Raw genomic sequence first — 17,456 nt, forward strand, 5'->3', positions numbered from 1 at the left:
GAACTTGATCACATGGTATTCCCAGTCTGATACTGATTGTTTTCTGATGTCAGAAAATGACAGAGTTTAAATGACCAGACGTTTATCTTAGTGCTACATTTCCACAGTGTCGGTAAACAAAAGTTTCCATGAACATTTTAAATGATGTCTAGAGTGATTTCCAGAGATGTCCATGGAAAATATTTGCAATCACTGGACATGTTATATAGCAGGAGACTTTACTGGACTTTTCCAAGTGAAAGTACCTACTTTCCATGAAAATTTTGCCTCAGTACTCTGGAATATGTACAGCCGGTCAATGTTTTCCATACAATAAAATTAGATTTTGATGATAAAATAGTACTGTATAAACATAAATAATTCTTCTACAGCTTCATTTAAATAATTGTATTGGTATCAGTGGAAAGGAGATAGCTAAAATAACTTTACAAATATATAAACACCCCCATAAATGACTGTACTTGCAACAATAAGCCGACCGCTTAAAGTTTGAAAGACTATTTTTAAAGTGATTTATTTATTTTGTTGGTGTGTATATTTATGTTTTATTGGAAGCTAAACATGATTTGTTTCTTTGTATAATGTGTAAGTCTGAATACGGGCAAATTATTGCAAAAAACGAAATTGATCACTGTCTGATTTTGTCCAGAAATTGCACATTATCGGTGTCAAAAATACATATTTTCTTGCTTGAAGAATGGTCTACATATAAACCCCTCTGTTTTGTGAATAAAGAAACAATACTAGTTTGGTAAAATTAAATAAAATCATTGCTAAAACCTCCAATTTGTTTATAACTGTCAGTGAAAGAGGAAGACGGTGTGATGTCCTGACTGTATGCATGTTTGCTTGCAATACAGTACAAATGTTTGCAACTTTAGTAAAAAAAACTGTATGCCTTTACCAACTGACTTATTTATCAAATATCGGCTTTTGTCCCTTGCTTCTGTAGTATTTTTTCATAATTATAACCCGCAAACGAAGTCTAAGGAGGGAGGTATATAAGTGTGTCACCATGCCGTCAGTCTGTCTGTGTCCTCATAAATTACTTGATTACTATTACACATATCTCTCACAGACACATAGGCAATATGTAGTTTATGCCTGTCCTCGTCTTTTTCTTTTCTCTTTGAAGTCAATGTCACACTTGAGAGATCAAAGGTGAAAAGGGTGGCATTTTTCGTTTCCATGCCATAACTTCTTTATGCATTGTGGGATTCTGTAATAACTTGGCAAAAATGTTCATCATTATGGGACAATATGTCACGCTTAAGACACAGTTCCCTAGGTCCACGGTCAAGGTCACACATAGAGGTTAAATGTCAAAAATATGGTCGGTTCATTTTTCGTGGCCAGGCCATAATGTCTTTATGCATGAAGGGATTCTGAAATAACTTATTACAAATATGTGAACACACGTGACGGGCAGAGGTGAGGGCAATCAGCGTCCAAAACATGTCCACTCTCTATGTCAAACAGTTTTTATCTGATCTTCACCAAACTTGCTGACAATGTTTGTGGGGAAAATATCTCGGCCAAGTTTGATAACAAGCCAAATCACAACAGGTACTCATATATTATAGCCCTTGAATTACTCAAAAACAACTGCGAATTTAGTCTTGACCGCTCTCTAAGTCAATAAGTTTTCATCCCATCTTCACCAAACTTGTTGACAATGTTTGTTGGCATAACATCTCGGCCAAGTGCAATAACAAACCAAATCACCTGGGCACTTTTGGATTATTGGGTTTGAATTACTCGAAAAACTGCAAATTTAGCATTGTCCACTCGAACAGTTTTCATCCGATCTTCACAAAACTTGATGAAATTGTTTGTGGACATTATAGCTCAGCCAATTTCTATAACCACCTAAAACGCCCAAGACACTCTTGGATTATGACCGTTGCATTACTAAAAGAACTGCGAGTTTACCTTTGACCGCTCTCTAAGTCGAACAGTTTTTATTCAATCTTTACCAAACTTGATGACAATGTTTGTGGGCATAATATCTAGTCAAGTTTGATAACCAGCCAAACCGCCCCAGACACTCTTGGCCTTTGAATTACTCGAAATCTTTGGCATTAGCCTTGTCTATTCACTGACAAACAGTTTTGATCTGATTGTCAATTTCATCCCACATGGAACCTCACAAATACCTTGATTCCTTCTTACTCTTTTTTGGGGTTAACAACATCAACATTATTACTATTATTTAGTGACAGTCTGGCACAGACACAGATTGATAAATGTTTGATAAGACTGGCTGCAGCTGGTCCCTTGCTCTAAGGTCAAGATCACAGAGTAAAAGTAAAGGTTTGCTTGTTCATGTCTGTACCATAACTCACAATACTTGTTCTCACATCCTGATAAACAGTTGTATATAGCAATTATATTGTCTTCACTGGTACTTTTTATTTTAAAAAATGCTTGCCATTATGAATTGGTCCAGGATGGGGAATAAGTTAGCAACCGTTAGGCGGCAGCTCTAGCTTCAAGTAAGATAGAAATACGGTTTATAGGCATACTTTTTCTACGTTTATTACACATAAAATAGGGAATACGAGTTATTGTAGAGGTTATATACCAGTAAAACATTTCCCTCAGGGTTCTAGTGTAAATTCGCCACAGTTTATATCCATTTACTATACTTTCTAGAATTTCAACCCATTGAAACCCATACAGCATTGCAAAATGCATTTAATAAGATGTCAAAATATGAAAAGAAAATGAAGTGTTAGAAGATTTGTAGTGAAACGGCACCAGATTGAAGCCACTGACCCTTTGTGGACCACATTCTTGACGGCATCGCGCCGTAAACACCCTTACTTTAGTTTTCTCTTTGTATTTGAAACTTAACATGAAACTTGTCTTAGTTTACTGAAAATACATTCTGCAAATGAAATAAGCCCCCATTTTACAAGCAATAATTAGGTAGGATAGCGAGTCACAGATCCCCCAGCCCCCAGTGGATAAGTATATGCATAGCACGAGGGGTTCGACATTAAATGACATTAAATACATGAAGACTGATCGATAGAGACACTTCGGTATTATTTATCTTTATTTCATTTACGCCCTTAAGGACATAAATCGCATACTTAAGTCGCAAAATGGAATACAGTGTCAGTCAGTCAGAGTTCAGATCAAATATCAAAATTGCCAAGTTGGCATACAGAGAATGTTTTTTACCATCTAGATAAAAAGTAATTTCTTTCAAAAATGCAACAGCTATGCAACATCTTATTTACATATATTTATGGAGTATGCATGCTTATTTCAGAAAACAACATGGATTATTGGATTGCAGATCAATTTGACATGTTATTCACAAGTTTTATGACTTGGTCGAGTGCATGTCCATGCAATGAGTGTGATTAGTCAACATTTTATCAGCATTTTGTAAACATTACTTGTCTGTTTCATCTGTTATATCACCACATGCACATATTTGTGTTCAACTTACAATAACACTTAAATACACACACCATGTAAAGCAAAACAGTTAATTTGAAGATGATTTCTTATAAATAGAGAATGATAACGAAAACATTATCTGAAAAGTCAATTATGTCTTTATTGGTAATTCATGTTTACTTCATGGTAAATCAGGGTTTTCTTTATAGTCAATACGATTCAAAATTAGTACAATTATTTTGTCTCGGATAATGGTTTCACTACCCGATTCCCCTTTTCTTAATAGTAACATTTAACATGTTATTGTTACAAATACCGTGCGAGAGTAGTACCTTCCACCTGCCAGTTGTTTGTTTTGGTAGGTCGCAACAGGAAAAGGGGGAGTTAAAACAGTCATTTATAGGGGGTGATAAATCAAACATGTTTTATCATAAGCAAATTGTAGGTAGAAGAATGAGTTTTGTGAATTTACATCTGCATTTTAATGTAATTTAAGCAAGCTACCTGATACACAAAATAAGAAATGGGAAACATAGCTGTTAATTTTTAGCTCACCTGAGCACAAAGTGCTCAAGGTGAGCTTTTGTGATCACCCTGTGTCCGTCGTCCGTCCGTCGTCAACAATTTGACTGTTAACACTCTAGAGGTCACAATTTTGGTCCAATCTTAATGAAACTTGGTCAGAATGTTACCCTCAATAAAATCTTGGACGAGTTCGATATCGGGTCATCTGGGGTCAAAAAGTAGATCTCCAGGTCAAATCAAAGGAAAAGCTTGTTAACACTCTAGAGGTCACAGTTTTGGCCCAATCTTAATGAAACTTGGTCAGAATGTTACCCTCAATAAAATCTTAGATGTGTTCGATATTGGGTTATCTGAGGTCAAAAACTAGGTCACCAGGTCAAATCAAAGGAAAAGCTTGTTAACACTCTAGAGGTCACAATTTTGGCCCAATCTTAATGAAACTTGGTCAGAATGTTACCCTCAATAAAATCTTGGACGAGTTCGATATTGGGTCATCTGGGGTCAAAAAGTAGGTCACCAGGTCAAATCAAAAGAAAAGCTGATTAACACTGTAGAGGCCATATTTATGACTGTATCTTCATGAAACTTGGTCAGAATGTTAATCTTGATGATCTTTAGGTCCAGTTTGAATCTGGGTCATGTAGGTTCAAAAACTAGGTCACTAGGTCAAATCAAAGGAAAAGCTAGTTAACACTCTAGGGATCACATTTATGACCATATCTTAATGAAACTTGGTTAGAATGTTAATCTTGATGATTTTTAGGTCAAGTTCAAATCTGGGTCAAGTGGGGTCAAAAACTAGGTCACTTGGTCAAATCAAAGGAAAAGCTTGTTAACACTTTAGAGGCCATATTTATGACTTTATTTTCATAAAACTTAGTCAGACTGTTAATCTTGATGATCTTTAGGTCAAGTTTGAATCTGGGTCATGTGGGGTCAAAAACTAGGTCACCGGGTCAAATCAAAGGAAAAGTTAGTTAGCACTTTAGATGCCATATTTATGACCATATCTTAATGAAACTTGGTTGGAATGTTAAACTTGATGATCTTTAGGTCAGCTTTAAATCTGGGTCAGATGGGGCCAAAAACTAGGTCACCAGGTCAAATTAAAGGAAAAGCTAGTTAACACTTTATAAGTCATATTTATGACCCTATCTTAATGAAACTTGGTCAGAATGTTAATGTTGATGATCTTTAGGTCAAGTTTAAATCTGGGTCAGGTGGGTTCAAAAACTAGGTCACCAGGTCAAATCAAAGAAAAAGCTTGCTAACACTCTAGAAGCCACATTAATGACAGTATCTTCATGAAACTTGGTCAGAATGTTAACCTTGGTAATCTTAAGGTCAAGTTCGAATCTGGGTCATGTGGGGTCAAAAACTAGGTCACACTCTAGAGGCATTTATGATCATATCTTAATAAAACTTTGCCAGAATGTTAATCTTGATGATCTTTAGGTCAATAGGTCAGGTGAGCGATACAGGGCCTTCATGGCCCTCTTGTTTTTATTTTCAAGGAAATGTCAAATAAATGCTAATTGTACTTATCTGATTTTCACAAGTAATCAGATCTATAACTTGATGTGGAACATTTCTGTTTTTTTGCACAGGCTGACTGCATAGCCAGAGGTGGATACCTTGTAGAGATCGAAAGTTATGAAGAAAATGAATTTTTATACTCTTATGGTAAGGGAGACAATTTAATTGCCTTAAATTAGTATGTACTAGAGGTATCATTCCGAAAAAGGAAATGTACCACAAAGGGATACTGAACTGTTAAATAAGGACATGCACAGTGAGTATCCCATTCATTTTCAGCTCGACTTTGCGAAGAAAAAGTAGGGCAATTGAACTCGCCCCAGCGTCTCTGTCGCCATAGCCATTGGTTAAATATTTGAATAAAGTTAAATATCTCTGTTACTATCAAAGCTAGTAACTTAAAATAGTTATTTACTATCAAAGGCTACACCAGGAGAAACAATCCTCATAACTCTTATTTTAATATTAACAGAGTTATGCCTCTTTTTAACTTAGAATTTTTTAGGTAAAGTTTTTGATAAAGTCAAATATCTCTGTTACTTTCAAAGCTATTCACTTGAAACTTATAATGGTTATTTACTATCGAAGTCAGCACCAGTCAGCACCAGCAGAAACAATCTCCATAACTCTGGTTTGAATTTTGACAAAGTTATGCCCTTTTTAACTTAGAATTTTTTTGGTTAAAGTTTCATATAATGTCCAATATCTCTGTTACTTTCAAAGCATTGACTTGAAACTGAAAATAGTTATTTACTATCAAAGGCTACACCAGAGGAAACAATCCCCACAATTCTGATTTGAATTTTGACAGAGTTATGCCTCCTTTTAACTTAGAATTTTTAGGTTAAAGTTTTATATAATTTCCAATATCTCTGTTACTATCAAAGCTATTGACTTTAAACTTAAAATAGTTATTTACTATCAGAGCTACCCAGGAGAAACAATCCCCATAACTCTGATTTGAATTTTAATAGAACTATGCCCCTTTTTAACTTAGAATTTTTAGGTTAAAGTTTTATATAACGTGCAATATCTCTGTGCTTTTCAAAGCTATTGATTAAAAACTGAAATTATATATTTACTATGAAAGGCTACACCAGAGGAAACAATTCCCACAATTCTGGTTTGAATTTGGAGAGAGTTATATCCCGTTTTCATTTTTGATTTGTAGGCTAAAATGACATATAAAGTCCAATATCTCTGTATTGTATTCTTCTTTTAGTTGTTTTTTTTTTTGTGCTGCTTTCTTAAATCAAGCACTGAGAAAATTCGAGCATGCTGTCTTACGAACAGCTCTTGTTTGATCTGCGATGAATGTAAAATGTAAGAAGTCAAGGCTTGAAATACTGACAAAAAATCAAAATTATACATTCTCATCCATCAGAGGTTTGTCCAAATCTGTTGAAGTTCAACTCTAAGGAAACCATGTTAGACCTGTGGTATCTTAGTTAGCAAAAAAGAAATGCAGGGTTCATACGCGTCAGGGAAAAGTCAGGGAAAAATTTTTTTTTTCAAGGTCAGGGAATTTTACAAAATGTCAGGGAAATTTTGAAATTTGGAAAATGTCAGGGAATTTTCTGATCTGGTTAGGCAACAATTTGTAAAGGTGAGCTAGATGCCAAGATATCATCACTGCAAGAGAAACTGAACACTTCCTAAATCCTTTGTATTGTTGTCTTGTTCAATGGCAACCTGTGCTTGTAAATATGAAATATTTCATAGCTTAATAGCTGTTTTATATAGAATCCTTATCCTATAGATTCATTGCCTTTGTTATAGTACTAGTTAATTCAATCTAACCACGTGTATTATAGCTAGTTGTTTAACCTGTACAATTCTGTTAACATTTTGTGAACATTTAGTGGTTTTTATGCTGTTGTGTTGGATATGGGGCTGATCAGCTTGCTTGTATATGATAGTATGCAATACTGTCACTTAATTATGCAGGGCTTATTTTATGTGCGATATATATATAAAATTGAACATAATATTATCTACAATACCTTAAAGACATGCTTTTGCTACCAAGGTGTTTTGCATGGTATATATCCTATAGATGTTACTCTTTTTAATTGGTAATCAGAATGACAATTCCATTTTAATGTAATTTAGTAAAGCTATGTTCAGAAAAACAGTTCGATTTGGCTAATATGTTCAGGTTTCCAAAAGTAATTGCTTTATTGTCTATTGGTCATAACATAAAAACATTTGTTTGTTTGAAACAGTGTATTTGATTACTTTGTAATGCATGATAATTCATGTCATTTTGCTTGCCAATGTGTTTTGTATAATCACCAGCTCCATATCCAGTTGATTTGGAATAAACAGACAAAATATTAAGCAATGTAAATGTTTGTCAAAAAAGGAGGTAAGGGTTGGCTGTAGGGGTGGTGGAGGCCAACATTCTATTTTTCATTTAAAATTGAACCACTAAATATGCACATTTTAAGATAACAAAAGTCATACTAGGTGACTTGGTTTGTATCGTACCGAACCAAAAAGTCAGGGAAAAATGCTTTCATGTCAGGGAAAAGTCAGGGAAATGTCAGGGAATTTTGTCTGAAAGAATGTGTATGAACCATGAAATGTTTCCATGTAAAAGTTTGAAATCTCATAAACCTGAACTTTTATACTGGGAAAATCCATTTTTAGTCATGAAATTGACACTTTAGAAGATATCTAATAAAGTCAAAAAGATCCCACTGAGGTACTAACTAATATACATGGAACCCCTGTTACAGGTTAATAGGATAAAACAGTAACAGTAACCCTCTACAAAGATTTTTCAGATTAATCTGATTTGTCAGGAAACAAAGCCACAAGAAAGCAGATTGCGTTGTCACTTTTTCCTAAATATATATAGTGAGAACTAAAATTAAAAACATCTTCTTGTCAGAAACTGCTGGCCTGATTTCAGACAAATTCAAACAAACATTTCCTTGTAACTTCAAAAAACCTGGCCAGTAGGTCAAATCAAAGGAAAGCCAGATTATAACTGTATATGTGCCACATTTTTACCTGATCTTCATAAAATGTTTCAGAATATTTATCTCTATGAAATCGAGGTCAGTTTTGAAACTATGTTATCTAGTAAAGATCAAGAACTAGGTCAGAAGGTCAGATCATAGATAAGCCTTGTTAAAACTCTATAAAGGCAACATCTTCACAAAATCTTGTCAGAATGCTTTTAATGAAATCTAAGTCAAGTTTCAGGTCTGTGGTCAAAAACTAGGTCACTAGATCAAACCATAGAAAAGAACTCTGGAGAAGCCACATTTTCTGCCTGATGTTCTTGAAACTTTGTCATGATCGATGTTTGTCTTTATGAAACATATAGAGCTAAAAATAGAATAACTTTCAATCGACATCTCCTGTTAAACAGCTTTTCTGCTTTTGAAATAATTTCACACAAATAGTCCTTCTTTGACTCAGTTCTAAGATTATACATCTTACGCTGATTTGTCAAAAAACATGGCCACCAGAGGATGTGGTGACTTTTCCCTGTATGTATATGGTGCATACTTTAAAAATCTCCTTGTATGAAACTGCTTACCCAATTTTAAAATAATTCCACAAAATTCCTTATCCTTGTTTGACCCTCTACCAAGATTGTTCAAATTATTTTGATTCATCAAAACTCATGGACACCAATGGGCATGGTCACTTTAAAGGGACTGGCCTCCAGATCATTCAACAGCAACAAAAAATATTTTTTTAGATATCTGGAAATAAATGCTATTTTTCTTAAGAAGGCTTTAAAACTTAATTACTGACAAACTGTATGTAACGGAAACATGAGAATTTGCTGTTTTTACTACTTTTTACGAGGAAAATTGAAAAGCGTTTGTAACGCTTTACTCTAGGTAAACTGCCTAAGATTGTAAATATCTATATTTTGAAACCATAATTTACTAATTCCACTATAGCGCTATTGGTTACGACGACGGGAAAATGTCTTTATTGCCGCGGCGGTCCGGGGTTCGATCCTTGATGCGGTCATCTTTTTTTTCTTGATTTGGAATTTTTAAAATATTTTAGAAACTAAAACTCTAATATTCATAATATGACCAAACTTCAGTTTGAAAGAAAGATTATTTTTAGCCAAATCTGGAGGTCAGTGCCTTTAACGGATATGTTAAAGTGAAAACTTTAAAGCCCATTTTAAAGTGATTTCACAAATTTCTACAAAGATTATTTAAATTATTTCTATTCATAAAAGCACATTGTCACCAGGGGATGTGTTCACTATTCCCTATATGTATATAGAAGGAATTAAAAATCTTCTTGTCAGAAACAGCATGCCCAATCCTAACATAATTTTACATAAACAGTCCTTCCGTTGCCCTTTATGAAGGGTGCATGGTCACTTTATGCTATATTTATATAGTGGAAACTTCAAAATCCTCATTTCAAGAAAATGCTGTCTTGATTTCAAAATAATTTCACTTGGTTCTTGTGTAACCCTGTACCAAGACTCGATTCATCAAAAAACATGACTACCAGAGCAGGGTTTGCACAGTATTGTTTGTTATTGTTTTTGTTCGGTTTAGCATAGCACCAACATAGTTAAAGGTCATATGGTGACTTTCCAGCTTTCATGGTGGAGGAAGACCCCAAGTGCCCCTCCATGCATTATTTCATCACAAGCGGGCACCTGGGTAGAACCACCGACCTGCCATAAGCCAACTGGATGGTTTCCTCACATGAAGAATTCAATGCCCCGTGTGAGGCTCGAGCCAACATCAGTGAAGAGCAAGTGATTTGAAGTCAGCGACCTTTAAACCACTCGGCCACGGGGACCCCATTTTCGCTGTCCGAGGGATTTTCGTGAAATAAAAAATGTTAATGCTTAGAAAGATGTTTCTAAGTGGTGACCACAAAGAGATATCAGTGATCTGGAGTGTTCTTGCTTGTTCTGCATAAACGTTTCTGCCATGTTGTTGTTGTTGTCCATGTTGGACACTTTATATCTTTATATACATATTTAGGCTTACGTAGTAAAATATTTGATTGTTTGTCTAGCTCCCGTGGCTGGGATGGGTGAAAGTGCCTGCTATCTCGAGCTATAGTTTACAAGAACAGGAAGAGACAACAAGGGATTAGATAATCCTAAATGGAAAAAAAAAAAAAACTCATTTCATTACGAAAATTATATAATGTCCATAATACAGAAGTATTATAGATTGCTGCGAACACTTGTTGAGATTATGCCACTTATATCAGGGGAACATGCCGCAAACAGAATTGTTACAATGATAGCGGGATGTTCGTTTTGGTGTTCATTTTTCACATGCAAATTAGATTTACCACAAACTTCGGTACCCAGTGGTAGAGGGTCCGCTTAGAGTGCGGGAGGTCGTGGGTTCGATCCCCGGCCGCGTCATACCAAAGACATAAAAAATGGTACTAGCAGCTTCTTCGCTTGGCGCTCAGCATTAAGGGGATAGTGCTAGGACTGGTCAGCCCAGTGTCAGTATAATGTGACTGGGTGGGGTATCATGCCACGTGTCTACGGCGTGATATTCCAGTGAGGCAGCACTATAAAGTTGGGCATTGTGCTCACTGCTACAAGTAGACACCGTCATTTATATGACTGAAAAATTGTTGAAAAAGACGTTAAACCCAAACACACACAAACTTCCCCTGAGCAAGTAGCAGTGAACATCTTGCGAACAAGTTGCTGCAAACTTGCCACAAACAATCTAAGAACCATGACTACCAAGCAAAACCTAGCTAGAAACTGTATATACTTTGTACAGAAATATTTCAAAAACAAATAACAGGAATCAGGAACATCAATTTATTCTATAAACTCAAGCACTGAGGCTGTTAAAAAAATTCAAACTGTCAATGTCTGAACTTCTTTATATCATGGTATTGAATTTTAAAGATAAAATATATGTACCATGAAGTTTAATTGTAATTTGCAATTTAAAAATAACAGTGTCACCGTGAATGTATTTATTTCATCCCAATGTTTTTTCTTCATACAACTTATAAGTTATATGTATGACTACACATCTGTTATAGTCAGTTTTACTTTTACATCTTAATTATTAAACTTTTAAATCTAAAATTGTCATATTTACATTTCCTTTTTTTGATAATTTGACTCAGCTTTGCAAAAGTTTCATCTTCGAAATTCCTCATGTTTATTCTGATATATACATGAGTACATATGTATAGATATTAAGAATAAATTTTTTGACTTAACACAAATAAGAATATATTCCTATTATCCTCTACAGGCCTTCCGGTGTTCCTACTTTTTCCTGCTTTTTTAGCTCACCTGAGCACAAAGTGCTCAAGGTGAGCTTTTGTGATCGCCCTGTGTCCACTGTCGTCGGCAGCAACAATTTGACTGTTAACACTCTAGAGGTCACAATTTTAGCCCAATCTTAATAAAACGTGGTCAGAATGTTACCCTTAATAAAATCTTGGGCGAGTTTGATATTGGGTCATCTGGGGTCAAAAACTAGGTCACCAGGTCAAATCAAAGGAAAAGCTTGTTAACACTCTAGAGGTCACAATTTTGGCCCAATCTTAATAAAATTTGGTCAGAATGTTACCCTCAATAAAATCTTGGATGAGTTCGATATTGGGTCATCTGGGGTCAAAAACTAGGTCATCAGGTCAAATCAAAGGAAAAGCTTGTTAACACTCTAGAGGTCACATTTTTGGCCCAATTTTAATGAAACTTGGTCAAAATGTTATCCTCAATAATATCTTGGACGATTTTGATATTGGGTCATCTGGGGTCAAAAACAAGGTCATCGGGTCAAATCAAAGGAAAAGCTTGTTAACACTCTAGAGGTCACAGTTTTGGCCCAATCTTAATGAAACTTGGTCAGAATGTTACCCTTAATAAAATCCTGGATGAGTTCGATATTGGGTCATCTGGGGTCAAAAACTAGGTCATCAGGTCAAATCAAAGGAAAAGCTTGTTAACACTCTAGAGGTCACATTTTTGGCCCAATCTTAATGAAACTTGGTCAAAATGTTACCCTCAGTAATATCTTGGACGATTTTGATATTGGGTCATCTGGGGTCAAAAACTAGGTCACCAGGTCAAATCAAAGGAAAAGCTTGTTAGCACTCTAGAGGTCACAATTTTGGCCCAATCTTAATGAAACTTGGTCAGAATGTTACCCTCAATAAAGTCTTGGATGAGTTTGACATTGGGTCATCTGGGGTCAAAAACCAGGTCATCGGGTCAAATCAAAGGAAAAGCTTGTTAACACTCTAGAGGTCACAATTTGGGTCCAATCTTAATTAAACTTGGTCAGAATGTTACCCTCAATAAAGTCTTGGATGAGTTTGATATTGGGTCATCTGGCCAAAAACTAGGTCACCAGGTCAAATCAAAGGAAAAGCTTGTTAACACTGTAGAGGCCACATTTATTACTGTATCTTCATGAAACTTGGTCAGAATGTTAATCTTGATGATCTCAAGGTCCAGTTTGAATATGGGTCATGTAGGATAAAAAACTAGGTCACCAGGTCAAATCAAAGGAAAAGCTAGTTTACACTGTAGAGGCCACATTTATGACCATATTTTAATGAAACTTGGTCAAAATGTTAAGCTTGATGATCTATAGGTCAAATCCAAATCTGGGTCAGGTGGGGTCAAAAACTACGTCACTAGGTCAAATCAAAGGAAAAGCTTGTTAACACTCTAGAGGCCACATTTATGACTGTATCTTCATGAAACTTAGTCAGAATGTTAATCTTGATGATCTGTAGGTCAGTTTTGAATCTGGGTCATGTGGGTGTCAAAAAAAATAGGTCACCAGGTCAAATCAAAGGAAAAGCTATTTAACACTTTAGAGGCCACATTTATGACCATATCTTAATGAAACTTGGTCAGAATGTTAATCTTGATGATCTTTAGGTCAGTAGGTCATGTGAGCGATACAGGGCCTTCATGGCCCTCTTGTTTTAAATGCCTCCTACTTTTCCCTACTTTTTAATGAAAACCTCCTACTTCTACTTTTTTGCTTGACATAAAACAGCATTTTCGGTAGTTATATTTTCAGATGATGGACTCTTGATGTGTTGCTGGCAGTTTCTAGAGCCATTTCGTGCCTCCTGCAATACATTGCCTGATATCAAGGTACCTATAATACCAAACGGATTCAAGTACAGAAACTGCCAGTCAAGACATCTGGGGTCATCATTTGGTTGCCAGTGAGCCCCGCCCCCACCCCCCAGTTGGCTGAGAAGTGACCTATACTCCCTACTGCACCCTACTATTTTGGCAAAGGAATAATTTTTTCTCAAAATTTAGACCCAGAAAATTAATGCACCAGAGGCCACCATTTCATACCTGTATTTCAAAAAAATTCCAGGGGGATAGTCCCCCTGATCCCCCCCCCTCAGCATGGGCAAAGGCACCCCTCCAATACCTATGCGCCTCGGTGTTGATGCCTTCCTGCCTTCCTTCTAGACGGGTCAAACTTGCTCACAAACTTGTAATGGAATAATATCTCGGTTCCTTTCGAAAACTGGCCAGATCCCGTCATCGGTTCCAGAGTTATGGCCCCTTAAATGGCCAAAATTTGATATTTTTGGCTTGTGAACACGATAGAGACCACATTTTGCAATCAACTTTTATCAAACTTGCACACAACTTGTATTGGCATAATATCTCGGTTCCTTTTGAAAACTGGCCAGATCCCATCATGGGCTCCAGAGTTATGGCCCCTTAAAGGGCCAAAATTTGCTATTTTTGGCTTGTGAACACGGTTAAACCACATTTTGCAACCAACTTTAATCAAACTTGCACACAACTTGTATTGGCATAATATCTCGGTTCCTTTTGGAAACTGGCCAGATCCCATCATGGGTTCTAGAAATATGGCCCCTTAAAGGGTCAAAATTTGCTACTTTTGGCTTGCAGCCATATAGCATGTATAGAGAACTCATTTATGGTTTGATTTGATACAAACTTGCAAAATATCTTCAACAACTTTAAATCTTGGATTCCATGATGAATCAGTCAGATCCAATCATAGGTTCCGGAGTTACGGCCCCTGATTGACCCCTGAAAGAGCAAAAAAAAATTTACCTTGTGAACACGATTGAAATGACATTTTATATTTGATTTTAACCACACTTACATACAACTTAAGTAACAATAAGATCTCGGTTCCTTTCGAAAACCGGCTAGATTCCATCATGGGTTCTAGAGTTACTGCCCCTGAAAGGGACAAAATTTTCTATTTTGGCCCTTTCAGCCATATAGAGGTTTCATTTATGCTTTGATTTGATACATACTTACACAGAATGATTATCATGACGATCTCAAGGCCTGGATCGAAACTGGGTCATGCCGGGTCAAATCAAAGGAAAAGCTTGTTAACAACCTAGAGGCCACATTTATGACCCTATCTTCATGAAACTTGATCAGAATGTTAATCTTGATGATATCTAAGCCAAGTTTTAAACTAGGTCATATGGGTTCAGAAACTAGGTCATAAGGTCAAATCAAAGGAAAAGCGTGTTAACACTTGTTCCTTTGATGTGCATGAAACTTGGTCAGAATGTTTGTCTGCATGAAATATCGTATGAATTTTTATCTGGGTCATGTGGGGTCAAAAACTAGGTCACCAGGTCAAGTCAAAGAATAAGCTTTTTTACACCCAAGGGGGCACATTTTCGATTCTATCTTCATAAAATTTAGAATGTTTGTTATCATGAAGTCTTGGACGATTTTAAATCTGGGTCTTGTCGAGTCAAAACTAGGTCACTTGGTCAAATCATAAGAAAAGCTTGTAAACAAGTCTAGAGGCCACATTTTTTTCTCCAATCTTTTAGAAACTTGATCAGAATGTTTGTTTACATGAAATTTTGGACAAGTTCGAATCTGGGTCATGTGGGGTAAAAAAACTAGGTCACTAGGTCAAATCAAAGAAAATGCTTGCTTACACTCGAGGCCATGTTTTTTGGTCCAATCTTAATGAAAATTGGTCAGAATATTTGTCTCCATGAAATCACTAGGCATGTTTACACTGGTATGATGTGCTACTCAGGTGAGCGACCTATAGGGCCTTGTTGGCCTTCTTGTTAAATGTTGTCAAACCGCCTCGATAGCCTAGTGGTAGAGCGTCCTCTTCAAGTGCGGGAGGTCGTGGGTTCGATCCCCGGCCGCATCATACCAAAGACGTAAAAAATGGTACGAGTAGCTTCCTCGCTTGGTGCTCAGCATTAAGAGGATAGTGCTAGGACTGGACAGCCAGGTGTCAGTATAATGTGACTGGGTGGGGTATCATGACACTTGTCTACGGCGTGATATTCCAATGAGGCAGCACTATAAAGTTGGGCATTAATTGTGCTCACTACTACAAGTAGACACCGTCGTTTATATGACTGAAAACTTGTTGAAAAAGACGTTAAACCCGAACACACACAAATTTTGTCAGTCCAAACGTTCTGTTCAGAAAGATGAACTGGCTCAGAAATTCTACTGAGGTAAACTGTAAATTGCATTTCTTCCATACACAATGTAATGTACATTCTTGTTGGTCAGTTAACATTATCTTACAAATCAGCCAATGTTTATGTGATCTCTTTAACTATAGTGTAAAGAGAAACTCAAGATTCTTTCATAATGAGATTAGCTGATGAAAAAAATATGAAATTATGCAATGATTTAAAATGTAGTTTGTAACAATAAAGATAAACTGAAAGCACTGATGATTATGAAGTATATAAGCAGTAATAAAGTATCAAAAATGAATATACTGAACAGAAGAATGATCTATTTAGATAAATAAGTTTTTAATAGACTAGCAGAATGCCCTTATTAGACTAGCTAAATGTCTATGCTTTCTTAACTTAAATACCATACTATTTGAAAATACAAACATTTATGAAAACATATTAGACTGTTAGATTATAGGAGAGATGGCTGTTATGTCACGCATTAACACCTGTTTATCTGATGGTGGGCAAAACAAATGTTTTTACATCGTTTGTGTATGGGATCAGAATTTTTAATTTTTAATAACTTTTTCGCTCATGGGGGGTAAATTTTTTGTCACGAAAAGAAAAATTGAAGAAGCGAAAAGTAGTAAATTTCAGGGGGGTTGTATTTAACGAACTATTTTTTCTTATATAAAAGTTAACCCCCCTTTTTCTTTTTGTTTTTTAAAGTAGCGATCTAGTTCTTTATGGGAAAATAAGTGTCTAAAAATCTGATATGCTAGAAAAATGTCGAAACACCTTTATGAAGTGAGTGGATTTTATATGAAATAAAGAACAGCTGGATTTAGTGGTGTTCAGCCTATAAGAGGCAATACATGTTATTTCTGAAACCCCTCGAAAATAAATTGGAAATGCCATTAATCTATTCTTTATGATGTAAAACGGTAACAAGGGCTGAAAACGCTTAAATTTCTTGGTTTTTGGAATTTAGATCGGATTTTCGACCAGGTGGCACTATTTTGGTTCTTTTTTAGGCCCTTAAGTAAATGTCTTTTCTCGCATTTTAGCACTTCAGTTGTCTAAATAATATTAAAATTTTAGCATGTTCGAATGAAAATGACAAACATCATAACGTTTAAAAATGGATGTTAAATGTAAATTCCACGAATAAGGTAAAATTAAATTGAAATATTGTTTGCACAGGGCTAAATTTTGGGCATATTTTTGGGGAGGGGGGTGACCTGTAATGAATTGTCTTTTCCCTCTATATTTTCTCAATATTTTGCACCAAAACAAAGCAGAATCATTGTGAAATAGGTGTACCTTTGAGAATGAATGCAAATTCATGGAAAATCAACAAAAATTTTCTTTATAGGCTTGATCACTACCAAATAGAATGTAAGCCTCCGCTGGTCTATTCACAAGTAGTCCAATAAAAATATTTCTAATCTTTTTTCCTTTCCTAGTGCATTTTCTCGGCAGGCAACGTGCTTACTTTTACCCTACCGCGTTTCAGTATGTTCACTTTGCATTCAAATGAAATCGGCATGTTCCTA

The 17,456-nt window shown here is 35.8% G+C and overlaps 1 protein-coding gene across 11 annotated transcripts in view; it reads left to right on the top strand.

The window, feature by feature from the left end:
• Positions 1–5,675, top strand: part of LOC128549520 (fibropellin-1-like) — a 201,733-nt gene extending 196,058 nt beyond the window's left edge. For all 11 annotated transcript variants that reach the window (XM_053526306.1, XM_053526305.1, XM_053526307.1 and 8 more), the window contains one exon: positions 5,547–5,675. In XM_053526306.1, the coding sequence (XP_053382281.1) occupies positions 5,547–5,654 (108 nt within the window). In that variant the 3' untranslated portion in view covers positions 5,655–5,675. The remainder of the gene's footprint in view (positions 1–5,546) is intronic.
• The last annotated feature ends 11,781 nt before the right edge of the window (positions 5,676–17,456 follow it).

The sequence above is a fragment of the Mercenaria mercenaria genome, chromosome 16, assembly GCF_021730395.1.
Source record: "Mercenaria mercenaria strain notata chromosome 16, MADL_Memer_1, whole genome shotgun sequence".
Taxonomy (NCBI): domain Eukaryota; kingdom Metazoa; phylum Mollusca; class Bivalvia; order Venerida; family Veneridae; genus Mercenaria; species Mercenaria mercenaria.